Source organism: Pararge aegeria, chromosome 3 (genome assembly GCF_905163445.1).
Source record: "Pararge aegeria chromosome 3, ilParAegt1.1, whole genome shotgun sequence".
Taxonomy (NCBI): Eukaryota; Metazoa; Arthropoda; class Insecta; order Lepidoptera; family Nymphalidae; genus Pararge; species Pararge aegeria.
This window is the reverse complement of record NC_053182.1, coordinates 11,429,339-11,457,326: the sequence shown is the minus strand read 5'-3', so window position 1 is coordinate 11,457,326 and position 27,988 is coordinate 11,429,339. Positions and strand designations below refer to the sequence as shown.

The 27,988-nt window shown below is 35.1% G+C and overlaps 3 protein-coding genes across 5 annotated transcripts; 2 read left to right on the top strand and 1 right to left on the bottom strand.

Annotated features, from left to right (window-relative positions):
- Positions 1-101: 101 nt before the first annotated feature.
- LOC120636540 (katanin p80 WD40 repeat-containing subunit B1) lies at positions 102-11,039 on the top strand. 3 transcript variants are annotated; one of them, XM_039908075.1, is made up of 17 exons: positions 102-197; positions 569-673; positions 743-873; positions 1,152-1,485; positions 1,572-1,770; positions 2,180-2,330; positions 2,778-2,952; positions 3,820-3,954; positions 4,043-4,099; positions 4,823-4,990; positions 5,451-5,594; positions 5,887-5,989; positions 6,696-6,810; positions 7,318-7,458; positions 8,184-8,296; positions 8,768-8,842; positions 9,175-11,039. In XM_039908075.1, the coding sequence occupies exons 2-17, from the start codon at positions 643-645 to the stop codon at positions 9,428-9,430; spliced, it is 2,328 nt and encodes a 775-aa protein (XP_039764009.1). In that variant the 5' UTR covers positions 102-197; positions 569-642; the 3' UTR covers positions 9,431-11,039. The 3 variants fall into 3 exon arrangements, with proteins under 3 accessions (XP_039764009.1, XP_039764017.1, XP_039764000.1); XM_039908083.1 differs by lacking the exon at positions 102-197 and having other exon boundaries at positions 411-673; positions 3,820-3,897; XM_039908066.1 differs by lacking the exon at positions 102-197 and having other exon boundaries at positions 411-673.
- A 357-nt stretch (positions 11,040-11,396) lies between these two features.
- Positions 11,397-11,831, bottom strand: LOC120636986 (M-phase phosphoprotein 6). The gene has a single exon (XM_039908564.1). The coding sequence runs from the start codon at positions 11,829-11,831 to the stop codon at positions 11,397-11,399; it is 435 nt and encodes a 144-aa protein (XP_039764498.1).
- Positions 11,832-12,625: 794 nt separating this feature from the next.
- LOC120636985 (nucleolar protein 10) lies at positions 12,626-26,467 on the top strand. The gene is made up of 18 exons (XM_039908563.1): positions 12,626-13,046; positions 13,616-13,876; positions 13,998-14,138; positions 14,439-14,647; positions 14,866-15,094; positions 15,512-15,638; positions 16,051-16,219; positions 16,743-16,977; positions 17,867-17,992; positions 18,889-19,326; positions 20,880-21,035; positions 21,591-21,665; positions 21,750-21,913; positions 22,424-22,625; positions 22,951-23,126; positions 23,387-23,567; positions 24,419-24,634; positions 26,178-26,467. The coding sequence occupies exons 1-18, from the start codon at positions 12,981-12,983 to the stop codon at positions 26,418-26,420; spliced, it is 3,414 nt and encodes a 1,137-aa protein (XP_039764497.1). The 5' UTR covers positions 12,626-12,980; the 3' UTR covers positions 26,421-26,467.
- Positions 26,468-27,988: the final 1,521 nt, after the last annotated feature.

Genomic DNA, 27,988 nt, shown 5'->3' with positions numbered 1-27,988 from the left:
GTTCTATATACGTTAAGAAATAAAACCATAGATTAGTACCCTAATGCAGCCACTGCACTATGAATAATTCGTCATCTCAAATATATTATCATTGCGAAACTGTTTCTTTATGGCTCTATCCAGTGGGCTTACAATAGTATCTTATTTAATCAATTCCGGACAATATCGGATACCCATGAAGTTTTAAGTAGCTAAAGGTATGAAGCAGTAAATGTGAGGTAGTGTTTAAGTAAATAAATATATACTACCTATAATAATGTTATAATAAAGGATAATAAGTGTTTTCAACAAACAGATAGTAGTAGTAGCTTTGTTGTAAATGATCTTTGCTTGTCCTGAAGGGGTCAATTTAAAAAACAACAACACCCAATAAATAGTATTTGTCACTGTCAGACGTAAGTTGTCGAAACTTCAAAAGCAATGCCAAGTAAAATCAAAACTTTTTCGATTTGAGATTATAGTGGAAAATTAATCAATTTTGAATTCCTTATGCTCATTAATCATTAAAATGATTGTTATTTTTTAGTTCTGTAAATGAAAAAAAGTTACAAATGTTGATTCATTCCAGTATGCTTCAAAGAAGTACAATAGGCTAAAGCCCAGTATTCAACTTTTAAGGTTGCTGCCTTTTAAAGACTTACAATGGATACTATAAGAAGATCTTGGAAATTACGTATGTACTGCTCTGCTAAATTTCTAAATTCATAAATATATCTTCAAATAATAAACCATTATTTTGCAGAAGAATTTGTCGCTCACAAGGCAAATGTCAATTGCCTGGCGATGGGACACAAATCAAACCAAGTGTTGGCTACCGGAGGTGATGACAAAAAAGTGAACCTATGGGCTATTGGACGACAAGGTTGCCTAATGGTATGTTTTCTATGTTAGAGCCTAAATTCATCATCAAGTGGAGGTATTCTCTTTGCAATGTTTCTTACTATCTCAATTAGGTACCTAATTTTATTAAAACAACTTGTGTATCAAAATAAGTAAATGAACTCTAAAAGATCTATCTATATTTAAAATCAGAGAATTCTGAGCTAGGCTCAGAATCTATAAAACTTGCAGTGAAATGTTCCTAGAATTTTTTGAAATATTTTCAATATATTTTACCTTTTTTTACTAGTGTTTACTTTTTGCTGTTCCAGAGTTTAAGTGGCCATACAACACCTGTGGAATGTGTTTGTTTTGGACACTCAGAAGATTTAGTTTGTGCTGGCTCCCAAACAGGTGCTCTGAAAATATGGGATTTAGAAGCTGCTAAACTTTTGAGAACATTCACAGGACACAAAGGAGCTATAAAATGTATGGATTTTCATCCTTACGGCGATTACTTAACTACAGGCTCATGTGATAGTAATATCAAGCTGTGGGACACACGGAAGCGTGGCTGTATTGTAACTTATTCAAGCCATCGCCTTGCAGTTAACAGTCTTCAATTTAGCCCTGATGGCCAGTGGATAGCATCAGCATGCGAAGATGGTATGAATTATATACAATTTGAGGTCCCATTAAACCTGAACTTATTGTTGTGAGCCACTAATACCAATTTGTGATAATTTTGTTAGGTTTCGTCAAAGTGTGGGATGTAAGAGTGGGAAAAGTATTACAAGAGTTTGTAGAGCACACTTCAGGTGTAACTTGTGTCAAGTTCCACCCTCATGAGTTTCTTCTGGCCAGTTGTGGCACTGACAGAACTGTGAACTTCTGGGACATGGAAAAGTTCCAATTAGTATCAAAATTTGAAAAAGACAACACATCTATTAGGCAAGTACACTATAATTATGTTGATTGATACTGCTGTGTTAACATTATCTTTATCATATAAACATCATAAAATTATTACTAAGAACCATCTCAATAACTATCAAACAGAGAAAACCACATAAAAACACGATTGGAACATGTATACAAGCATGGTAAACTTATAATTTCTTCTTAAAAACCTTTTTTTTGTAGGGGTTCAGTACTAACTACTAATACGAATACAGACTAACTGAGCAATTTCATTTTCAAGTGTTCCTCCTACAGTTTTTAGTTAAATCTGTTTTTCTGAATTATACTTAATTTTATTACTTGTGAACAAACTAATAATAACTTATGTTTTAAGCGTTTTTATAGTCTACCTACCTGAAATAAATATAAATTTTTAAATTCAATCTTCCTCTGTTTATAGGCATATGACATTTAGTGATGATGGCGCAACATTGTTAGGATGTGGAAATGATGGACTTCACGTGATTGGATGGGAACCAGCACGGGTACTGGACACTATAAACGGCCATTGGGGTCAGATTCATGACATAACAGTTGCTCAAACACAACTTGTGAGTGCTTACTTTTAACTATAATATTAATATCAAATATTTGTAACTAAGGAATAAGATTTTTTGGCTTTAGTGCATTAAATTTGGGTTTAGCTTGATCTTACGCTTTTCAACCATTTTCCCTCATTTTCATTTAATTGAGTGCAAGAATGACTCATAAACAGCAAATATTTTAAAATTAGTTTAGTTGTTAGCACGAAAGATACAAGTACAGAGAAAAAGTACTGGTATAATTTATGTAATATTATATATGATAATATTATTATATTGTGTGCCTTTCGTTGTTGCCATGATAGCGAGAGACTAGAGAGTGCAGCTGTGTTTGAGCACCACACTTGTGCAATAGAATATATCCCCAGTTGTTGGAAATTCTCCCTGGAGATAGACCGCTCAGGAAATAGGTCAGGGGAACAATTCGTTTTTTAACATTATTTTTTATTATTACAGATTGCAGGCTCATTTCATTCAACTTATGTAGTTTTATCAGTGGTGGATCTCAGTAAAGTACATCCCTTTGGCGGCCCACCCCCTGCTGTCACTACTGCCGTGCGAGACCTCTCACCGTTCCAAAAAGGTCAATCAGTACGTAAGAGCTTCTCAAAAGAAAAACCGCCGAAAGAAGGTAAATAAACATGTTTTTTTACTTCACACTTCACATAAATATTTAGACAAAAATTGCCAAGGTTGTCATGCATTAAGCATGACCTTGTCAATTTTTGTAAATGGTCTTTGGAACATTCTTCTTCGTTTGACGGCCGATTGGCGCAGTGGGCAGTGACCCTGCTTTCTTAATCCAAGGCTGTGGGTTCAATTCTAACTACTGGAAAATCTCTGTTTGGGCGTTTATCTGTATATTATAATTATTTATGTATCATATTAATAAAAATATTCATCAGTCATCGCAGTAACCATAACACACACTTCTTGCCGCAGTTTTATCTCAAACAATGTTACATAAAAAGTTTTTTTTTTTTATTTCAATGTTTTGTATTTTCAAAGTCAAGTCAGAAACAGTATTCAGATTACTGTGTGTGATGTACACGATAAAATACTTCATTAAAATAAACATAAGAAAATTTTTGAACAACTTGTAGAAATTCCTTTCTTGAGTTCAATACCATCTTTTCTTCAATACCAATATATTAACTAGCGGTCTCTCGCGACTTTGTCCTTGTATGAGTCAACCTTAAAAGATAGTAATATGCTGTCTAGGACTTTATTTAGAACTTACTAAAAGGGATAAAATTTCGTAAAATATTATTTTAGCATAACTTTGAACGTTAGCGCATCGCACGCATCGGAATGTATAAAAAGGAATAATTTTTCTCATTTTTGCAACATTTTTCATTAATCGGCTTGCTTCGCGCTTTCCTTGATAAAAGGACTCTATCACTATATTTTTTATCCAATTTGTACCAGTAGTTAGTTCCTTATTATAATATAAACAGAGATTAAGCTTTCAATAAGTTAAAGGTTTTAGCAATTTCAGTGATGCATAGACCGACGCCCCTGGATGAAAAGACTGCTGAGGAATCCACATCTGGAACGGAGGCAGATGAAGAATCAGGTGCTGTTATACCTAATATTAATGACTACACTGAAATTTTCCGCCCGTCTAGAGCATGTGAGTAAACGTGCACGTTGTCCTCACATAGGCACTACAATAAGTTACGATTAACTAATGGGATACTACAAAAATCATTATTTTACAGTGACACGGACACCTCCGCCAGCAACGAGTTTATCATCGGAAGACTTTTCAATAATAGGTATCGTTCTTAAGACGTTCTCGTTTATGATTCTTTTTTTAAAATCTCGTTGGAAGCATTCGTTTTCCTTGGATAGAAAGTACTAACTTGTTTTACTCTCCATTTTGTTAACTAAATAAGTTAAGAAACCGGAGAGCCATTAATCAAGTTGATTAGTTAGCATGTGAAAGAAGGACAAACGAACACACTTTCGGAGTTATAATTTTAGGTAAGACTTGGTTTCACAACCATTGATAAATAAAGGCTTCATTAAAAATATAATATTATAAACCTGACATTAATCTAGCTAGCTCACATAGCAAAACTACAATGATAATCTGTCATAAATATAAATCATTTAATAGATAGACATGTGAATTTAGGGCTAAAGGTTTTTCAGTAAATTCGCTTCTTATTTGTTTCGGAACAAATTCTTATTTGTGGCTTTTCACGCAGTACATGCACACTGTGTAATTGCGAATATAACTGACTCATAATAATTACACGCAAGATTTGAAATTGCAGTTTCTTTCAATTGTGTGGAATTATTCCATTACTTGTGCGGAAATAGTTCTTACTGAGCAAAGAGAAGCTGTCGTAAAGAGCGTAAGTGCGGTCGAGGAGAGGAAGCTTGATGGCCTCAGTAGTTTCGGATCTACATATAATTTTGCGAAGCTATCTAGATAGTGTCGGCATTTACCGCGAGATCAAAGGCGATTTATTGCATCTCTTCTCTGATTGAAGGTTTGGAGGGCACCAGTAAGCCAGAGGGTGTGACGACAGCCGCGAGCACGTCTCTGCGTGCGTTGCTACTGGAGGAGCGGCCGCGCGATTCTCGCATACCCACGCCAAACACTAACAGCACAGCCAACCACTACTCCGCAAGGGAAAAGAAACCACAAATGTTTTCCAGTAAGTGCTAATTTGAAACTTCCATAAATAGGCCTTCAAGACCGGTGATGACTGCATTTTTTACCACAAATTACCTATGATGCTATTTTACTGCTAACAATAGGCTTATTTAATCAGAATTATAACAATAATTAATAAATAAATTGAAATAATAACAAGTAATTAAATAAAAAATTTAAAAACCCTCACCAGTCACAAAGTTATGGAAACATTCAATCGTAACCGTGAACCATAGAACAAGTAAATTAATATCTATATTCAAGGAGTTAAGAAAAATAGTAGCCAGTTTGTGGTGGTGGCCATCTTGAATTTGAAATTTGTCTACAAGTCAAACTCTTATTTGATACCCATAATTTAATTGATCATAGTGTATGACCGATTTTAATGTAACATAGCTAAGAACCGTACCTTAATATAAGTAATATCATTATAAATATTAACACCAGGTAATCATTAACAGGAATTGTCGTGGAAAGCAACAAAGATGAAAATTTGTACCCCACAACGCAAACATCCACTTTTAACGAATTCACCGCCAACACTCTTACTACGTCATTAAACCGACATAATTCATACAAGGAATCAAAATCTGCTATGGATATAAGTAAGTTTCTGTTTTTTTTGCTTACTTGTAGCCGTTACCCGTAACTTCCGCCACATTAGTACAGTAATTTTAAAATTTTACGGGGATTTATAATTAACTAGCTGTTTCGGTTTTTTGCAAATCCCGCTTGAACCCTATTATATGCGATTTTTTATTTATATCCTTTAATCTGTGCTCATTTCTGGGTTCAAGCAATTGGTAGGTTCACTTAACATTCCTTACTCTATGTAAAGTTATTTGTATAGGTGTTTTTTTGTGTTGCAATAATCAAAATAAATCGCGTTTGTTACAGATCCAAATAGTCTTCGTCAAAGCAACAGTGAAGTATCATTAGGTCCCCCATCACTTGGACCTAGATCATTATCTTTCACAAGGCCCCCTAGTCAAAGCTCAAGGTATGTATAAACTTTCTTGGCTTAGCTCGTGACCCGGGAGAAGTTTACCCACGATCGTATACATGATCGGATACATTTTTATACTTTTTGTCTTCAAAATTGTTCTAAATTTTTGTTTCATTTGGAAGCAGTTTGAATATGCTAGGGAAGTAAACATTAAGTTAGAATTATAAAGTAACTAGCTGTTACCCGCGTTTATTACGCTTTTTACATATCCCTTGGGAGTCATTTATTTTCCTGTTCTTGGGAATCATTTGTTTTCTTTTAACTTATTTTATCCCAAGTTAGTTAGGGCGTGAGGAACTACAAACAAACCAACAAACACACTTTCGCATTTGTAATATAAGAAAGGATCATTGGTTTTCTCTATTAGAGGTTGCCTGTAAGAGATCTTTTGCAGCAATTTGCATGGCTACAATTTTATTGTTTTTTATTTTTTTTGTGTATTCAGTTTATTTCTGTATAATTTTGAATTAGTCTGCAATAAAGCATTTCTTTTTATCTATAAATCGGTAACAAGTCTCTAGACACAACTGATTAACAGACAGACAGCCGGATAGACATAAGGACGTAACGAGATGTTAAGGGTTCCTTCTGATGTTTGCCTACATCAAAAAGTCTATTACCATCTGAACACTTGCGTTTGCGCAAATATTAATAAACGGTGTACATTAAGCATTCCATGGGTATTGTTTTTGGTTTGCAGAGCGCGATTAGAGAGCACGGGCCCGCAGCGAGAGATTGAGCGCGAACCTGAACCGGAGTTCGTGCCTTATTCAGTTGACCGGCCTGTCGGGCTCGACCTTGATGAGTTTTTACCTGTAAGATTTGTTTTGAATATAATTGATTCCTCACTCCCTTTAGCTTATTAACGTCCCTGGTTACTGAGCACAGGAGAGAGATTTGTCGATCGGACTCTCAGACTACTTTGATGATGCGTTTTACCTGATAGATTTATGTTTAAATATAGTTGATACGTCATCATCATTCTCAGCCAGACGTCCCACTGCTGGACACAGGCCCCCACTCTCATTGGAGAGAGATTTGTCGACTGGCCACTCAGACTCAAACTCGTCGAGTTACTTTAATATTTACTTTTAAATATAATTGATTTATCATCATCATCTTCCTGTTACCGTCTCACTGCTGGGCACAGACCTTCACGCCTCGCAAACCTTTTGGCGCGGGCGCAAGAAACAACACTGAGTGGGAACCAAGACCCGAACAGGTGTGAAGCCCAAGTTCGCGGCTTTCACGGATGTTCTCGGTGTGATTGTGGAGCCGGCTTAATGTGAGGCTAACTGTGCGGTTATTTATATGTGCGCCAGCGCGGGCTGACGGCCGGGGGTGCGAGGCGCGGTGCTCGAGGCGGCGCGGCGGAGCCCAGCGAACAGGAAGTGCTGGGCGTCATGATGCGGGGACACGACTCCATGATGGCCGTGCTCGCAGCCCGCCAGCGCGCCCTGCAGGTATCAACACCAGCCGTCCCCACCACCAGAGGGTCCCCACCTGTACCTATGGTGCAGGGTGTGCGTCGCATATCTGTGACGTAGTGTTTGGCACATATACGATAGTTCTTAAATATAGTTCAACGGGTACATACCACTATAATATTTTTGGATTTGTCGATATTTCGACCTAGTGGCATGGATCTTGTCCCGTCGTGACTACGATCAATGCAACTGGGTCGAAATATCGACAAATCCAAAAATGTTATCGTGGTATGTACCCGTTGAACTATATTTAAGAAATGTTAATTAAGGACAATAATCTTAAATTACATATGCGATATTATGGTACACTACCATCGTAAGCAGATTGTACGATAATTTCCATTAAGATGCAAAATTTTATATTCACGCCGATATCCAGTAGCCCAATAACAATTTCATTGTCGTTTTAACAGTCAGCAGGGCTAGCACGGGCGGGAGATAAAAAATATATCCCTGACAAGGTATATAATTGACGTGCCTACCTGCTAAATCACTAGAACATGGAATAGGAGAAGTTACCACTTGGCGCCAGTGCGCCAGTGGTCTGAGAATTGATAAAGCTGTGGGAGAAGAAAAAAAGCGGAACGAAAAACCAGTAGAAATGTTGTTTACGCGCCGTTAACGCTAGAAATACAATGGCTAACTTGTAATGCAAAAAAAAAAAGCAGCGCAGCAATTTTGTAAAGTTTTTGTCTTTTCAGATTTTCCATTCAGTGAGAATTAACAAAAGTTTAAAATCTGCATTAGAATCAGCGATCGCTTTAGATGACGCATCCGTGATCTTAGACATCCTAAACGTGATGGCACACAAACCGTAAGTAAATCATTATCATTCATTATTTTTATGTAGTCTCATTTCGTCTATGACGGTCGTCCAAGGTCGTGGGGTCACAACTGGAAAATGTTTGTGTGATGAACATGAACGTTTTAAGTGTCTGGGTGTTTATATGTATATTATAAATATCTGTATTCATTCAAGTCATCTTAATAGGTATCCATAACACAAGCTACGCTTACATTGGGGTTAGATGGCGTTGTGTGTATTGTCATAGGATATTTACTTATTTCATTGAAATCTTCTCTGCGTAATTCGTAAGTGAAACACATAGACATTGAACTCAGGTTGAATTTATTTGAAATTAATTTAATGACTACCTACCTATATTTTTTAACAAGTACTTGATACATTCGTTACACACTGATTGCCTATGAAAGACTCCTTTGGACATTAACTAGATGCATAATGATGGTTTTATTTTGTACATTAAAAAACTATTTGTTTCAGATCATTATGGAACTTGGATGTATGCCTACTAATGTTACCTAAAATATATGAGCTGCTTCAAAGTAAATATGAAACGTAAGTGTAAAACTTTTATTTATTTTGCATATATATTTTGAGCGATGCAATATGCATAGTAGTCCACCAATCCGCACTGGGCCAGTCTGGTGGACTATGACCTTAACCCCCTATTGTGGGAGGAGTCCAAAATGCTTTTCCAGTTGTTATTCATACATCTCTGTACTCATCTAAACTGAACTAAATTGATGAGTGTAAAAGTAGTGCCATCTTATCACTATGTTTTCCGTGGAAAAAGAAAGCACTATTGTACACTTGTCAATTAAGTTTAGCTTGGAATTTTGTGTAAAACTGAATTGGCATTGTCTGTAACCATGACTTTGTTTCCACAGATACATGCAATGTGGTTGCAATGCACTAAGGCTGATAGTGAGGAACTTTTCGTCGGTTGTTCGCGCTAATGTGAGCGCGCCGGTGCGGACACTCGGCGTCGACATCCCACGAGAGGAGCGGTACACCAAATGCGTGCAAATACATCGCTTGCTGTTGGACATACGCGCCTTTCTCCTAAAGCGACAAACCCTTCAAGGCCGACTCGGCGCCGCCTTCCGCGACCTCCATACGCTGATGCAGCAGGGACTCGACTGACGACCGAATGTCCCACCTGGGGCATTGTATTTTTAAAGGAAATGTAACTGATAAAAAAATCTTAAAAATGAAATTTAGTGTTGGCAATTTTATTTTATATAAATCTCTGTGGTCGTACGCTAAAGAGAACGTCACCCGCGCCCGCAGTTGTTTGCGATGCGTACAATATTATAGCGCGCATACGTGCATTTGCGCGTGTTTTAAGCTAGGGACAAACTGATCTTACTTCCGCAACGTATGAAATGCATTTTGGCACTCTTGATTTGAAAATAAAATTTATGTTATAGAATCACACTTATCGTAAGCCAGCTGATCACACGCCTTCCCCGCAATGTCGACCTGTATTGTTTAAATGCATCGGAAGGTGAAGGGGGTGTTCTTAGCAGCCTATCTGTATATACAAATAGTCCTTTAAAATTAACATTGCCCAATTTACAATTCGTTTACGTTGTCTAAGGGAGATTAGTCTGTCTCTAGCTGTAGTGTACAACCTAAACTTAACTTAATTGGCAGGCTCCAAATAGTGTATCTCTGTTATGGCAGACTATTGTCAAAAGAGCAGCACTATTTTTGAACTCTCAATTTAGGTTAGGGATATGGGTTCTACAGAATTGGCACAGATATGTACTTAAATATCAGTGACATCAAATGTTAAAATGTAATAAATGTTAAATTTAGGTTTGACATCCCCATAAAACTGGTTTAAAAACTAATGATGCCATTTTAAGACTATCAACATACCTATTTGGAACTAAACAAACTTTTATATAATTTATTAGAGGGAAACAAATAAAAGCACATAATATAGATGTACTTTAAGAATTAAAATATAAGCAATGTACAAAGACTAATTTTCATGACTGTATTATAGTAAACCATAATATCCAAATACTGCACTGCTTTGTTATAATGTTATTATACATTGCATTCACCAACCATACAATTCATGCATATCAATTATTTAAATCTATTACTTAACTAAAATTATTAATGGTGATGCTTAATTGTTGCCTTAAAATTATCTAATAATGTCAGTTATTTGCCCGGTTTTGCCTTTAGACAATTAAAATTAAATTGCTCTAATCTTTAATATAGGACTTGCAAAAAATCCTCTACACTTCACTGACCACCCACTGCCAGTTCTTATTATATACTTTGCACAGTTCTTTCACATCTAACACTGAACACTAGATTTTAACAGAAAACATAACATAATCTGAGTTACTTTGATGGTAGTTGCAGTAAAATATGATTCCAGACTAATTAATCTAAATTAATCTGGTCCAGCACTAACTCATGAAGGTACATTAACTAGATAAGTACTAACTTATAGCAATGTCATATTAATTTATAAGGTGCTGATAACATACCTATGTTAATATAATATATATATTCATAATAGACTGACAATGGTGCCAATTCTGTTGTAAACAAAACACTATATTGTATAACTAATTTGATATGTCCAAAGTTAGTGTTTTCCTTATTGGTATGCAGTGTGAGAAGAAAGCATTACTTATTTATTTAGACCATGTATAGTTTTTTGGGTACAACCAAATTGGCAACAATAATTTAAATGTCCTGACTTAATTAAAATTCATTAATTGTTTAATTTGTTTTATTAAATACTTCTATAAAATATAGAAATATTTTAAATCCATAGATTATTATGGATGGTTATGAAACTTAGAAAATAATTTCCAAGTCTCCCAACAGGCATCCATCGCACCTCTGCTCCTGTCAGACTTCACTTGGTTGGTTACAACGGTAGCAATTTGTAGCATAAACATGCTATTTAAAAACTTTCTGGGCACAAACAATGTTCTGATATCTGCTTTAATGGGGAGCGAAGGACTACTAATATTTTAATGCACAGATGCTAATAATAATAATTTGTTTTATGCACCTTAATTAGTTATACAGTTTTGAAATAAAAGACATGAAGAATATTCTAATGTTTTTAACCTCACCCGACTGAGTTACTTATTTTATCAACACTGATCTTTTCCTTTTTATTAGGAACACATACCTTTGAACTTGCTAGTCTTTTTCTCTTATTAAAACTATTCATCTTTTTAGCCATTACCTCATCAGATACATCTTTTTGCATATCGCCCTCACAATAATTCGATGTTTTCTCTAATTCCATCAATCTCTCTATCTCAGGGTTCATGCCTTTGAAAGATACTCTACCTTCTATAAGATCTTCACAAAAAGTAAAACTTGATGCAGAAATAATTTTTCCAGAAGCATGTCGCATTTCATTTGTAGTTTCATTAGAATATACACATTCACAGCCATTCTTCTTTTCCATTTCTTTTTTCAGTCTCTCCTTGGTTTTCATCATAAATTTCATTTCTAAAAGTGCTTTGGGCAACTCTAGCCTTTTTGAAGCTGCCATAGTTATACAGATTTGTAAGATTCGTAAAGGTCAATGCTATATTTTAACAGAACTATATTTCTTGTTTTTACTTTTCCCGAAAGTTATGAGTAAAATTAAAATGTTCAGGTTAGGTTATTATATAGGTCTGTTGCCATAGTCCACATTGACATTTCACATTTTAGTTTAGAAAAAGTTATGGAGGGTAGAGGTAAGGAGAGTCATCTGTGTATATGAAAAAGTGTCGTCAAAATGTATTAAATTAGGATGGCGCCACATTTGCATCAGGGTAACTCTTAAAAGAAGCGCCAAATATAAATATTGTTAGAGTAGGCTTGAAAAATAAACAAGGAAGTATGGAGATACAAGGAAGTAAGGTTATATTAAATCGAAGTAAGGTTATATTTACCACAATATTTTGTACAACGTTGTTGTTGTTGAAATTCTCAATAATTAACTACTTTAGTCGATAATGACATTAAATTTTTTAACTCGGCATACTTCAATTCATCTATGATTGCTACATTCATACCATACCGTGTGCATCCACCAGCGCCATTGTGGAGGATTTTTGAACTGTTATTTAGCGCAACAACTGGACACTTTTTCAATATTTCTCCCATATAAGATGACTCTCCTTACCTCTACCCTCCATAGTCAGAATTCAGAAACAATGAAATTGCCAAATGACAACTGACAACCTGTGCCATCACAATCTATTTATTTACTGGTCTGTGATAACCACAGACTGATATGATTCTTCCACAGATAGAGAACCTAGATATTACAATACACTTGACATTTGTTTTGGTGCAGCTTTGCATGTCTATGGCTTTACCATGTGCAAATGACGTTCAAAACAAAATTGTGTTTTTTTGTAATTTGTAGATCTGAGCCAGACCGAAGAAATAAGATTTAAAAACCATCTGAAAACAGATATTTTTTTAGAGGTTATAATTTTAAACAAGCGGTTGTAAGCGAAGGGAAAGAATAATTATAATATAAGATTGTGAAATACAAACTTACGGTGTTTTTTTACATGTTACAACAAATATAATGTATTTATTCATTACCAAGATGACTAAAATCAATGTCTATAATTAAATATTAATCCTAATCAACTTAAAAATTCCATTTTTGAAGAATACATAGCCCCAAGCACTAAATACAATGCAGGTGTCAGAAATAGACAATGTTAAAATATACAATCTCAGTGCTGGAAAGGCTTTACCAGAAGTAAGTTTGAAATTAATAATATATAAACTAAGTTTAGATTATGTACTGTTTATACGAAAAGTCAATGAAAAGATATATGAAAGATCACAATCATTTTCCATTAATGTCCAAATCATGGGGTACGTATAGTAATGTCACACCGCTGGGTACAAACCACTTCCTGTAGGAGAACATAATCCAATGAGAGTTATAATAACTGGGACAAAAGACTATGTGAGGCATAGCGTGACACAACTCATTTCCTAACTAGCGGGTACTGAGAATTGCTAAACTGTAATCACAATACAAAACCAAGGATCTCCTGATCCTTAGTTGAACAACGCAGTTTCATTCCATAGGGAAGAGCAAAAGAGAACTTGGCAGCTACTTTAGGGCAGAAATGTTGTGTGATGAATCTGAAGTAAATAACAATTACTATTTGGTGCAGTTATAATACAGTGGAGGTTAACAGCTTAATATGGTCCTTGAGGCACTGAGAATAAGTTAAGCCTTATAATTCTGATTAACATAGATTAATGTTACTGAACACAACCATCCTTTTACTAAAATTAATCATTATTGTATTCTAGTGGTTAACTGAACAAAAAAAACGTGCTCTCTTGAAGAAAAATGTAGACCTTCGAAGGAGGATTGAGCTTATACAGGAATTTGATATGCCCGGTGTCAGCACTAATTTACGAGTATCTAAAGATGGACAGTACATCATGGCCACTGGGATTTATAAACCTAGAATAAAATGTTATGATGTTAATAATTTGTCACTAAAATTTGAAAGGTGTCTAGATTCAGAGGTTGTTACATTTGAAATTTTAAGTGATGATTATACAAAGGCAAGTAGATTTCTTTTAAATATTGAAAACATACTGGCTAAACTAAACTGGCTTTTAAATTTTACATGACATGTAAGAAAGTAAGGGATGCTTAATTTCCATGATGTTTTAATGTTTTCAGATAGTTTTCTTACAATGTGATCGCTATGTGGAATTCCATGTGGGTCATGGCCGCCACTACCGTCTAAGGGTGCCTCATTTTGGGAGAGACATGAAATACCATCGACCATCTAGTGATCTTATCGTTGTTGGAGCTTCAAACGTAAGAAATAACTTATTTATTCCACGTCAAAGTAATTCAATTTCAATTGGCATGTTTCGATGGGCAATGCATATTAATGCAGGTCTTTTGTAGAGGTTGCAAATCTCACAATCTTGTGCTGTTTGTTACCCTCCTATTACAGTAATTTCTTGATCGTTAATTGATTTAACAAACAATAAATATAAATTTTATTTCTGATCATTTCCAAACAACATTCTACAAATAGTATAGACATGAATGGACATAGATAAAAACTTCATACTACTTAAAAGCATTAATATATTATCATTACCTTTCCAGGAAGTGTATAGATTAAATTTGGAATTAGGGCAATTTCTAGCTCCATATGTGACTAAAGCAACTGAGATAAACTGTTGTAGTGTGAATGAAGAGCATGGCCTGATTGTGTTTGGCACAGAAAGTGGCCATATAGAAGCATGGGACCCTCGCTCTAAGTCTAGACAGGGAATACTGGATTGTGCATTACATTGTTCAAATTCTGAATATAAGTAAGTATACTGGTTAAGTTGAATGAATAATAACTTTATTAACCTGTTAGCCCCTCTGGCAGTTAGCCTGTATTATATTATGATTCTGACACTTATATTTGTTGGTCTCCCATAGTGTGGGTCATAACTTACTGCCAGCAGAATGCATATTTGTATACAGAAAGGATTTCAATAAGTTATATATATAGAATAGCCAGCTCTATCTTGTTATGTTTCAGAAATAACACTGTTCCAGCTATAACAGCCCTTAAATTTAATGGAGCATTAGAAATGGGAGTAGGCACATCTTCAGGCCATGTATTGTTATATGATATTAGATCTAGCAAACCTCTTCTAGTTAAAGATCACATGAATGAAATCCCTATTAAGTGTATAGAGTTTCACAAACAAATGAATTATGTTTACTCAATGGATGCTAGTGTTGTGAAAATTTGGGATAAAAATACTGTAAGTTTATAAGTTAATTGATATTTTCATCATCATCATCATCATCACAACCTTTACTGGTCCACCACAGGGCACGGGTGTTCTCCTGAAATGAGAAGGGGCTAAGGTTAAGTCAAGCTCCTACCTACAGGGCTATCACCGCTTCCCTTGCCTTTTCAGTGAACTAAAAATGACAAAATAGGACTCATTTGCTTATATAGTGTCAATTAAGAGTTGATATACTTACCCCTTACTAATAAACATTGTATAGTTGACACATAGTTTCACAATCTGTTGTCTTCTTTTGAATGTCAAATTACTGATGCCAGATAGAGCAAACAGCTACCAGATATTTGCAAGTATTTCCCTATGAGTATTCAAAGGAAGTTGTAGCTGGTAATGTGATCATTAATCTTAAACTAACTTTTTAACTTCCAGGGTAAACAGTATACGAACATTGAATCTTCTGTAGATTTCAATGATTTATGTGTGATCCCCAATACAGGGTTAACAATGATGGCAGTAGAAGATCAGAAAATGCAAATTCACTATGTACCATCATTGGGTTAGTTTCAATTTAAACATTTACTTTATATGCATAAATTATCTATCTATATATATAAAAGAAAGTTGTGTTAGTTACACCATTTATAACTCAAGAATGGCTGGACCAATTTTTATGATATTTGATTTTTCGGATTCCTCCTGGACTGTAATAGGATAATAAATATTAAAATACGCGGTACGAAGTTCGCCGGGACAGCTAGTTATCTATATTTAAGATCTTAATTGCATGTCCACATAGCTATGTATTACAGTTAACCACATCGCTATGTATTACAGTATTATTAGTGGTGGTTTGTTTGGGCTCCAGGTAGTGCCTGTTATAGGGATCTTTTTTCAATGTTTTCCAAACCATTTTATGCAAAGACAGTTTTTTCTTGATTCTAAACCTGTAAATGGTTTGATTTCCTTAGGACCAGCTCCACGATGGTGTGCATTCCTTGACAACTTGACGGAGGAAATGGAAAGTTCAGCATCACAAACAGTGTATGATGATTACAAGTTTGTGACTAAACAAGAACTGGAGTCTCTCGGCTTAGATCATTTGCTTGGAACCAACTTGCTGAGAGCCTACATGCATGGGTAATATAAAGTTAAATTTTATTAACTTATTGGATTATTTTCTTAAATCTTAATTCATTAATTATGGTAAACTATGAATTTGTTAATAAGTTACTTTTTTCTTTAGTTGGCCAACTTGAAGTACCAAATTGTTGTTGTAAAAAGTATCATTTTTACCATAGTATACGTTTTCATTTTTTAAATTATGAATTTCATTATTATTCTAATATCAGTATGTATTTATGTATGTATAAAATATTTTTTTAATTTTCTGCACATACTTTATTTATATTATTTATATATATTTACTACACATATTATACATATTTTATTGGTTGTCTTTGCAATAATTAACGCCCTAAGTTCTATAATAATCCAAACAAAGTTAATGAAGAATCTATGGATAAAGATGGAACTCCTTGGTATGGACTTCCGTTTCCCATTCCAAACGGAAAACCACCTTCATAGAAATCACTTTCAATAAGTGTACAAGTTTAATAGGTTTCATTGAAGTGTGATAATTTATAAACCAATCATTTTTCAGGTATTTCGTGGACGTGCGATTATATAAAAGGGCTAAATCAATCGCCGACCCGTTCGCTTTTGAAGAATACAAGAAACGCAAAATTAGGGAGAAAATTGAACAAGAGAGGCCATCTAGGATTAAAGTCGAAGACAATTTGCCTAAAGTCAACCGTGATTTGGCGTCTCGCCTCTTGGAGAGTGACACGCGGAAGAAAAAGCAGTCTGCTAATCTACTGCAAGATGACAGATTTAAGGTAAAAAAAAGAGGAAATAATTTAAACGCTCACTAAAATAAATTAATTGAGACTGAAGATTAAGTTTTCCATAATCAAACACATTAAGTACGAAACTCGCTATGTGATTCTCTAATGAATTTATTATTACCAGCTATTGCTTTGTTGTGCTTTATTTTGAAGCACAACAAAGTTGGTAGCAAGTCAATTTTGTTTGAATTGTTCAACAAAATAATTGTTGCCTAGACCAATAAGTGGTATGGGCTTAACTGCCATACCCCTAACATGTTAGCCTGTTGCCATCTTAAACTGTATCATAAATTACCAACAGGTGAGATTGCAGTCAAGGGCTCAGTAATGGAATAAAATTAAAAAAAAAAAATATATATTGGTGCTGAATTTTGATCTGTAACCTAAAGTGACCAGTCGAAAAGTTGCCGATCCTTTTCACAATTCTTTCTGTAGAAATTAGATTACTATTTTTAGACCTGTCAATTAGTTTAGATAGATTGCTAGGCAAGTTAGGAGCAGCAGTTATTATCAAGAAGAGTAAAGCTCTCTTCTAAACTGGATCTGTAAATCTATTTTTTTATAACACTGGAAACACTTATAGTGGAAAATACTAACAGCCTGTTAATATTAATAGTAGAATAAGAAAAAAGTAGACATTCTATACATACATACATAGACTGTTAAACATAGTAGGGTAAATTGTAATAATATTTTTAGAAGATACTTTTTATATAACATTTGGTGATCATAGGAATCTTTAGATAATTTTGATAGTTACAATAAGTACATATTTTCTGCTAAGCATTTAATTACAATTACATATAAAATAAAACTTATTTCCAGTATAATATTATTTAACCAATTAAGCATATAATATTGAACTCTTTTATTTTTTTAGGCCCTGTTTGAAAATCCTGACTTCGAAGTTGACAAGAAGGCCGACGAGTATCGTTTGCTTAATCCTGTTCTATCAAGACTCGATAGAAGCAAAGATAAACCTAAAGTGGAAACATATCATATGGAGGTAAATAATTAACCATTATATTAAGCTGCGAAAACATAATTTTAATATATTGGCGCAAATAAACGACAGCGCAAATTAGTTGATTGCGCCGGCTAAGTAACGTTGACCAAATTCGGTCACTGGATGGCATCCGAATTTAATATTTCTCTTACAGCATGCTAAACCGTCGGTTTTAGCCATTATATCACTGAGCTGGATATTTCAACCGAACCGATTCATTTTATTGCAACCGAAGGTAACAAGTCCCGACAGTCCGCAATGCGGTAGTTTTGGTCTTAGCACCATTTAAGGACATTCACACAGGCCCGTCGAAGCAGTCTAGGCAGAGCAATGGTTTGTCAAGTCTGGGGCGAGGAAGGACCCCTGGTTCGGATCGCGATTTATTGAGTATTAAACTTTTATTTTAATATTGGTTTATTATCTGTGATGTTACCTAATGGCAACGATTTTTGGGCATGTCGCCAACGTTCATTTGACAATGCCATAAATAAGAAACTATAAAGTACCACAGAGTATAAGATGATATACATATTATATAAACTACCTTACCGGTTAGTACTTGACTTAACAATGTTACCGAAACGTAGAAAAACATAGTCTCGTAAAAACTTTCAAAGTTTTGCCCTTAAGTATAGACTTAGATAATAAATTAACTGAGAAATAAAAGTTTGAAAATCGAAAATTCCCTTTTCACGACACTGGCTCAGGCCAGTAGTAACTACATAGCCTCGGTATAAGTATAACCTGTAAAGATGGCGTAGGCATTAACCAAGAGATCAAAGGCGTCGAACTGCTGTTTATCTTGTTTATACTCTGATATACACTATAATTATAAGCTTGTTGAGGATGAAACTTGGAGTATTTATTATTTATTTTTGAAACTATTTTGGTTCTAGACCGAGGACAATGAAGATAAAGATTCCGATCGCGAGCTATATGAATCTAGCAGTGACAGTTCAGACGATGAACGTACATGGGCAAAAGATGTTAAGAAACAACACAAAATAATTCGATACAAAAAGCAAGCTGAAGATGGGCAAGATGAAGTTAATGATGTAAAAAATGAGAAAGTATACGAATTTAGTGAAGCTCCTAAAATAACTAATATCAGAAGTATCACGCAAGTGAGCAAAAAGAGTTTAGGAGACAGATTGGCCAAAGAAGGTTCAGTTGTAGTGGCCACTACAGGAGGAAACAGAGAGATGAAGTTTTCTATGAGAGATAAGAAAAAGCCTTCTGAAATTCAGAAAAAAATGAAAAAACACCATGAAGAAAGAAAGCAGATAGTTAGGAGAACTGGGTTTTTAAGTAAAAAGAAACCCCTAAAAAGGTTTTAATATTATAAATACAATAAACAAATGTTTCGTGTACTATTATTGTTTTATTTCATCTCTTGAAAGTTAAAGTACTGTTAAAACGATAAGAACGACACAGTGAGCGATAAAAGTCAGTATTATCAAATTTTTCCAAAGCTAAGATCTATGTATTTATATTTATCTAATTAATTATGATAATTGCAATTATGTATTGAGGTTCATGCATAGCGCATAGCTCTACTTAAATGTACCTACATTTATAGTCAAGCAAAATAAACAGTTTTTCTCGTCCCTTATCTTTTTAATGTAAGGGTATCGGAGTTCAGCGTTAATTGCAAACCGTTGGTCGAGTATTAAAACATAACGGGTTTAAATGAGTTTTGGTATTAAACTAAACCATTAAAAATACATAGATTAATTATGAGTTATAATATCGCGCAGCCCTAACAACACGTTAAGGTACGACGCTGCAGCAAACTGGTTAGATCTACGATCTTAAAATAATAAACTGCCATTTTATACTAAGCGGATGTCACATCACACATATGAGATAGATCTTTTTATACCGAATAAATTCGCAGTAATTCGTATATTCTATTAATACCTATTGACTCTTGACGCTTATGTTGAATGCATTTTGATATAATTTGGTAATAAGCTATTTTAGAATTATTAGCATGATACTTTTCAAGTCAAGTACAAGTCGATAAACCTACTAATATTAAAAATACAAAAGTCGTTTTGTTTGGTTTCGGTATGTTTATTGCCCATGAATACTGCATGCACTACTTTCATGAATATGTGGAGTTGGGTTATAACATTATGTTATAACATTAGCTCGGCGACAGCGAGACAACATACTTTTTTGAGTAGGCATTTTATCGTTCCGGATTTCATATTCGCTCACTTGGTGTAAAATTCGCCTACTCAGTATTTATTTTTATTTGCCCGGTTGGATTTTTAATATTTTTCATTTTCCAGCAGTGGGAATCGAACCCACGGCCTTTGACTCGGAAAGCGGGGTCACTGCCTACTGCGCTAATTGGCCGTCTGATAATATTCCAACAACAAAAAACTTGGCAAAGTTTATTATCTTAAAACTTCGAGGTTTTGATTGTAATAATTTCATTATCTAAGGTACAAACAATGAAAATATATACAAAATGTTATTTACATCTGCAAAATTCTGTTGTAAGTCACTATCACCAAACAATTTAAAAGCTATAGCATTAAAATGCAGTTCATTGCTATTTACTTTTATAAAATATGTTATTATAATATTATTATTGGTAAAAAATCTAAATCTTTGAAAAAGAGGGTAATACTTAAAAATACTAAATGATAATCTATCAATGGATAACAGTTGATCACACGAACATTACATGAGACAAGAGAAAATGCAAAATGACGATGGATCATTCGGTAGTTGTGAGTATTTAGCAAACAATTATTTCCTACGTATCCACTTGTTATTCTTGAATTACCGCCCATAAATAAAAAAAAAAAACGTTTAGACATCAATACGAGTTATCTATTTTATATTATGTGCTCAGTGCCAATTAAAGTATTGATATGAGATGGATATGAGCAATAAAGTGGCTAATGAGCTTTTATTTCAATGCATAGCTAGTGATCTCCTGGATAGCCATGTACTAGGCAACGACAAGCTGGGCGTGCCAGCTATGGAGAGATCAAATAGATCTAGCCTTGACGTCAATAGTGTTGAAGTGAGTGTCTTTAATTTGTCCAAATACCTAATTTTAAAGCCAGGGCTCTTTATGCTTTGTTACGTTTATTATTGTGAAAAAAAATAACATTTTAAGCTACCTTTCTATGTGTTTACTTTATTGCCTACAAACAAATCTTGGGCTGTTTTTGTCTTTTTTGTGTTACGTGATTAGTGAACTAATTGAAATAGCCTTTATTGAAATTGTGCGGTTGTTTGTGCACCCTCTCGTATTTGGTTCATTTTCGTATTTTTATATTCGTTATTTTTCACATGGGGTCAGATATGAATGGATAGAATACCGATCGAATTGATCGTTACTAAAAATAAGCACGCCTTTGGGGACAGATGTGTGGAGAAAAGTCAGGCTTACGAATGCATAAGAAAAGTGCGAAAAGCTGAAGTTAGTTAAATGCACAAACGGTCATTTGGTCAATTTTGGATGAGCTGAGCGCGTTTATTACGATTTTTTACAAATCCCGTAGGAAACCTTAGTTTTTCTGGAATAATATGACTATTCGAGTAAGTACCATTGAAAGTTAATTTATCATTACAGATTGGTGAAATAACGGAATCTCCAGACACTGAATATATGAGCACATCTGCCATTTTACATTATTGCAAATCAAAGGTTATGTCCCACTTATTTGATCTTGCAATTTATTTATTTCACATGCCAATGGATTGTTGTTAAATGAGTTTGTTTTGCTTGCAGATTTTACTTCCGTATTTGAAACTTCTCACTATAATGGGATTAAGGCCCGTAGTAGATGCATCCAATTCATCTAAATATGCGATTTGCTTTTCACATTTTCACTCTGCACAGGTTGCAGTGTTCATGTCACTCGGGTATATTCTTCAATACATGGCATGTTTCAGGTATTATAAATTTCAAGTAATATTACATGGGTAGATAATGCATTTAGCTATTTATCTATTAAGTATTTGTAGTCTAAACTCCCATAGGAAGTCTCGAGGTCGATCCCCGACTTAGTAATTTCAGAAATTTAGCTTTTTCTGCTTCGGCCGTGGCTAGTTACCAACCTACTAACAAAGACGTGCCGCCAAGCGATTATGCGTTCCGGCACGATGCGTATGACGTAGAAACCGATTAGGAATTTGGGTTTAATATACCTATTTACCTTACCCTAAGCAGGTTAGCCCGCTCCATCTGAGATTGCATCATCACCTGGTGCGATTGCAAGTCAAGGGCTAACTTGTAATAGATTAAGAATAACCTGTTTTGTTTTATAAACAAGACCTATTACCGCAACCTCCCAGTGCTGGTTTATAGACATAGTTAATTTACTACTTAATAGAACTTTCTTTTTAGTTTGATACCCATAGAGATATCTATAAAAAGTTTTTAATATTGTATTCTCTTTTCAGGCGAGACAGAGGCTTTTGTTATAAATTAGTACCATTAGCATTAACCTCCTCGTTAGAATACGATGCTTATAAGCAAGTATGTTATGGTAATGTCGCATTTACCTATATTGGGCCCAGTGTATTGCATTTCAGTGGGTTCTTGTACGCTTTGTATCTCTTCAGAATATCCGATAATGAACAGCTGCAAAATCTTATGGAAAGGGTTAGTTTTTATTTTATACTTTTTGATTTTACCTTTTTTTTCTCTAATGACTTTGTCATGTTTTAAATGCGAGTGTTAATAATATTTGTTTTTAAGCAACCTCTCAAGTTGGTTTTTGGTGCGTGCGTAAGTGCAGTGGCGTGCATTGGGTTTCTTACCAGGGTATGCAGACACCAGGAAAATTGTATAAAACGGCACGAATTCTCCTCCTATTCCAGTAATATATCAATGTAAGGGTATGCAGTGCTTTTGTGCATGTATGGAGTGCACGCCACTGCGTAAGTGTGTACACGGTTGCTATATCTTCTTAATTCTGTATTTGTAGGTATTTCTACTGTCTTCGTACGCGCCCCAAGGTACACCGACTGCTAAACCCAAACGTTTGTTGCGAATGCTATGGTTCTTCATTATTCTCAGTGTCCTGTGGATGTGTATATCTTTGGTCTCCGTTAACTTAATGATGGCGAAAGGAACAATTATGTTCAGATGGATGGAATCCAGGTAATTCTTAAGTATTTATTTGTTACTTATTTTGACAAATAATAATTTCAATGCGAAAAAAAGTACGAGAATGTGAACATTGCACCCAATTTACAATTTCTCTATCTTTATGCTGTACACCAAACAGATCGTTACCTATGCTCGGCTTAGCAGCAAAATCGATCTTGACAATGTTTTGCAACAAATCCGAGGAATTCGGCCAAAGCTTGACTGCAGATTGAGTCAAATATAGTTTTACCAAATGATTGCTTTTGTTTCAGTTCAGGTGGAACGTTGCTGGGCCTTAAGATCCTTCTCATATTATGCACGTTGATACACGACATGGTGCAGGCCACCGTCATCACTAGCTACTGCCTCCAAGCGCAGCTCTTACAAGCCCACCTTATGTTTTTGAAAGAGCGTCTTTTGAATAGAACTATAACACCATTGAATTGGATGAGAGTAAGTATCTAAACTCTATAAGTATCTAACTTCATAATTTTGTGTTGCAGATCGGGTATGCCACTAACATATTAATTTACTTACTTTACTCTCATTTTTGTCATAGGCATTTACTATGTTGTACTTTTGTTTTATTGTTGCTATACATTTATTGTTGGAGGTGGGCGTTAATTGTTGCGACACAGTTTATTCTACTGCAACGGTTATCGTATATTATAATTATGACCAATATTCGATATAAATAAAAAAAAAAAATGTGTTGTTTCTTGACTTGTGTTGCGTCATTAGGTACATCAGATACATAAGGATCTCAGTACTCCCCAGCTCTAGGAGGTGCTGAATAGGATTAGGCAAGATACGATTGTAACTTTGTTTATTTGTATTAACCTACCTTGATGTGGTATTATATCTAAATGAAAAGTAGGTAACAATAAAAATTATTTTTAATTTCATTTGGAGGGAGGTGTATTGCTTAATATGAGCAGAAATTAAGGAATAATTAAGATTAAACTTATATTTAGGGTAATTTTATGACCGTAAAAACGGCGCTCAAAAAAAACCTTATTTATTTAAAGTGGGAATCTAACCTAGGATCTATTAAATCCCCAGTCGAAAATGCTAACCACTAGATCAACGGATACGGTTCAAGTAATGTTACCTACATTACTAGGTAGGATATCTATAATTTTATTTAAATATTTATGTACCTACTATTTCAAAAAAATTCGTCCACTCTAATCTTCGGTGTAATAAAAAGGATAATATAGAATCGGCCTGACCACAAATATGCCTTTTATCTAACAACTGTATTTTTATCTAACTTAATTTATTATTCCTCAAATTGGTTGCAGGAAATAGCTGAATTCCGGAAGTTGCTTAAATATTTAAACAACGACCTGGCACCTGCCGTTTGTTTGTTTACCATCGTCAATATATCCTGGGCGGCGTCGGGAATCATGTGGCTCCTTAATTTAGACAAGGTGGACACCGGCACCGAACCTATCGCTGGCCTTAGCGTTCTCAACCAGTTGCTCTGGATATCAGCAGTCTTTGTTCCGTTCATCCAGGTCAGTATAATTAAATTACTAATTCTATACCTACCTACTTGATTTCTCATCCCAGCAGGGCTAGCAGATTCCTTCTCATTCCTCAGATTGTATTCCCTAACAAGGGATATAATTGATGTGTCCACCTCCTAAAGCACGGTAACATGGAATAGAAGAAGTTTACCCCTATTTATTATCACACGTATATTATATAGATATTATTTTCACTTGTGCGCCAGTGCTTCGAAAATTGTTAAAGCTGTGGGAGAAGATAAAATTTTATCCCCGGGGATATAATTGTCTCCTGGCTGAAATTTTACTAAATGGTACCATCTTTGAATTACCATCTTTGTAGTCTATGTTAGATAGAACCACAAATAAATAATAAATATTATGTTATCTATGAATTAGTAGTAGGTATTTTAGCTAGTGTTATTTCCGCTTTCTAAACGGACCGGGTGATAAAGTGTTCTATATGTTAGTTCCGTTTATAATTGCGTGGGATGATTGTTATCTACTCATTGGCCTATTTAGGCTCCTTTTAATTAAATACAAGCTACTTCCCGCGGTGAATAAGTTTGAATATTTTTATCCACGGTTCCGATGCGTACCGCTAGGATGTGGAACGCCCTCTGCAACGTGATTGCTGCCACGTATAATTTGAGTACCTTCAAGGCAAGAGTGAATAGGTTCATGCTCCAGACCTAGACCTTATCATTGCTTTGTAACAGGCATGATTGGCGTCAAGCGCTGGCCTATCGTTGTTAATAATAAAAATAAATCTTAATTTTAGACATTTGTCCGTATCGTGTTAGTAATACAATGTAGTTAAACCTATGGTTTCCTCTTAACAACTAAAACAACCTTATTCCATACAAAAAATTCTTTATAGTCTGACTGAGTCCCCCCTATAGCGTGTGTGAACACCATCCCAGCACCCCCAGAGAGAGCTGCCCAGCCTGCATGCCGGTAATAACAAAAAATAAAATGAATTCTTTTTATTTTAATTACGTGTACAATCTTATTCATTGCGTGTAAGACCGCGGTAAATCTAAATTCGAAGGAGTTTGAAATGGCAAAGAATAATAGCTAGTGATGGCACATCAAAGTTTTTCTAAAAATTCAGTTTTTCACAAAACGAAAGTAGCCTATATGTTAATCCATACAAATAATCTTATCTCCATATCGAATATCAGTTTAATTCTGAAGAAGTAGCCAATGTATACACTTGTTTTACAATATTAGTATAATGACTACCGAATGTTCCCCGCAATCAAATGCGGAAGTTTGTTTGTTTGTTTGTCCTTCACGCCCTCACCCAGAAACCAATCAACTTGATTTTTTTGCATAGAATTATTTTAAAGAATGGAGAGTAACCTAAGCTATATTTTTATCCCAGGAAAACATTTTCCCGCGGGATTTTTAAAAAACCGTGATAAACGCGGACGAAGAACTGGGCGACAGCTAGTTTTTTGATAAATAAAGTCCCACACAAATTTTAATATACGACCTTTCGACAACACACGAATACACCCAATTTACATTTACGACACGCAATTTTTAGGCCGCACGTCTATCGAGGGAGTGTCGACACACTCAGTCCGTGGGGCACGAACTTTGCGCACGGCCCTTTCTACACCAGGACACGCCACAGGAAGACATAAGCACTGTGCTGGCCTACGCCGCGTCGCTACGACTGCGAGCGAAGCTCTTCCACTACCCGATCGCCGGACGTTACATCTGCCTTTTAACCACACTTACACTCATCGTACTTTTCGCATTAGGAATGTGCCACTATTTGCAATAATTCGAAACGAATTTAATAATTTAATTAATTTTATCTATTCTATTTTTGATTAAATAGAATTTCTAGATATAATGATTTTGCTTTAATTTGACAAACGTACTATAACTTTCTCATCTGATCATCTAGTTATACAATAATCTTGTATTTCCTTATAAAGACTTCCAAAAAAATATTTATTTGGCAAACGTACTTATAACTTCCTCATCTGATCATCTAGTTATACAATAATCTTGTCTGCCTCTTATAAAGACTTCCACAAAATTTGTTTATTTGCCAAACGCACTAATAACTTTCTCATCTGATCATCTAGTTATACAATAATCTTGTCTGGCCCTTATAAAGACTTTCACAAAATGGATGCAGTTTATAGAATCCAGGTTTTGTCTGGGAGACTTCCGCCGTGGCTAGTTACCACCCTAACGACATAGATCACATAGACGCGCCGCCAAGCTATTTAGAGTTCCGCTTCAATGCCGCGTAGAAACCAATTAGCGGTACGGGTTATCTCAGACTACATGTTCACTTACCCACAGATGATATTGCCAAGTGATGACTTGTAGTGGAATAAACAATAAGTTATCTTATGCTCTACTGCTACTAAGATCACACGGGTATGGTTTAATGGGTACCGCATTGGCTGCTACGCCGAACCAGTAAAGATCGCGCCTGGGCCCAAGCCCCAGCTAATTTCTAGGAGAGTCGTTTACAAGGCCGTTGTTTCTAAGGCGAATTCTGGCGACTATATAAAAATGATTTACAAGTTGATGTGCAATTTGCACTGCCACAATATTATGTATGTACGGGTAAGTAAAATTTTTGTTTCCTTTAATTATTTCTTTATTTTCACTATAAACTTTCATATTCAGACGACGACAACAAATTCTATACTATCAACATTAATTAACATTTAACTATAACGCCGGCTATACGCCGCTTACTCACTAGTACAGCGCAGGTATTTTGTTTGGTAAAATTAAATAAGGACGCATTTTCATTGGTCTATAATTCGATTTCAAAAACAGCATGCCATTCGATATTATGTAGCATTTCGAGTTCCGGGTTCCGTACCCAAGGGGTAAAACGAGTCCCTATTATTGAGACTCCGCTGTCCGTCCGTGTATTTATGTCTGCCCCTCTGTCATTAGGCAGGAACCGTGATAGTTAGAGACTTAAAATCTTCACAGATGATATAGATGAATATTTAAGGGGTATGCCATACAGCAAACGAGTTTTTTTTGTGCTCGATTTTGCTCGATATTGATATCGGCATCAGGCACTTGAAGTACATACAGAATATGCGAAATAAATTTAAAGGATGCATAAGTACGTTTCATAAGGAATCGCCTGTTAAAATATTAAATCAAAGGAAGCCATACAATCGAATTCAAAACATTCTAAGTGTTTACTTATGACAAACCTATTGAAGAGTCAAGACTGACACGCGCATAAAACTTACGCTACGCGACGCGTACCTTAGTTACTGAAGTGACTCCAATTAATTTTAATTTTGCATGTGATGTTTAAGCTGTTACTGATTTCTTTCAGTTAAAAATAGCTCGGTGGTTTAC

What these genes read in the sequence shown, in the direction of transcription:
- LOC120636986 (XM_039908564.1), bottom strand. Translation starts at nt 11,831, where the DNA reads ATGGCAGCTTCAAAAAGGCTAGAGTTGCCCAAAGCACTTTTAGAAATG.
- LOC120636540 (XM_039908075.1), top strand. Translation starts at nt 643, where the DNA reads ATGGATACTATAAGAAGATCTTGGAAATTAC. An exon ending in GAAACCACAAATGTTTTCCA is followed by an intron (nt 4,991 to 5,450) that starts GTAAGTGCTAAT and finishes AATCATTAACAG; the next exon opens with GAATTGTCGTGGAAAGCAAC. An exon ending in ACCTTGATGAGTTTTTACCT is followed by an intron (nt 6,811 to 7,317) that starts GTAAGATTTGTT and finishes TATGTGCGCCAG; the next exon opens with CGCGGGCTGACGGCCGGGGG.
- LOC120636985 (XM_039908563.1), top strand. Translation starts at nt 12,981, where the DNA reads ATGCAGGTGTCAGAAATAGACAATGTTAAAATATACAATCTCAGTGCT. An exon ending in TACATTATTGCAAATCAAAG is followed by an intron (nt 21,666 to 21,749) that starts GTTATGTCCCAC and finishes TTTTGCTTGCAG; the next exon opens with ATTTTACTTCCGTATTTGAA. An exon ending in TTCAGATGGATGGAATCCAG is followed by an intron (nt 23,127 to 23,386) that starts GTAATTCTTAAG and finishes CTTTTGTTTCAG; the next exon opens with TTCAGGTGGAACGTTGCTGG.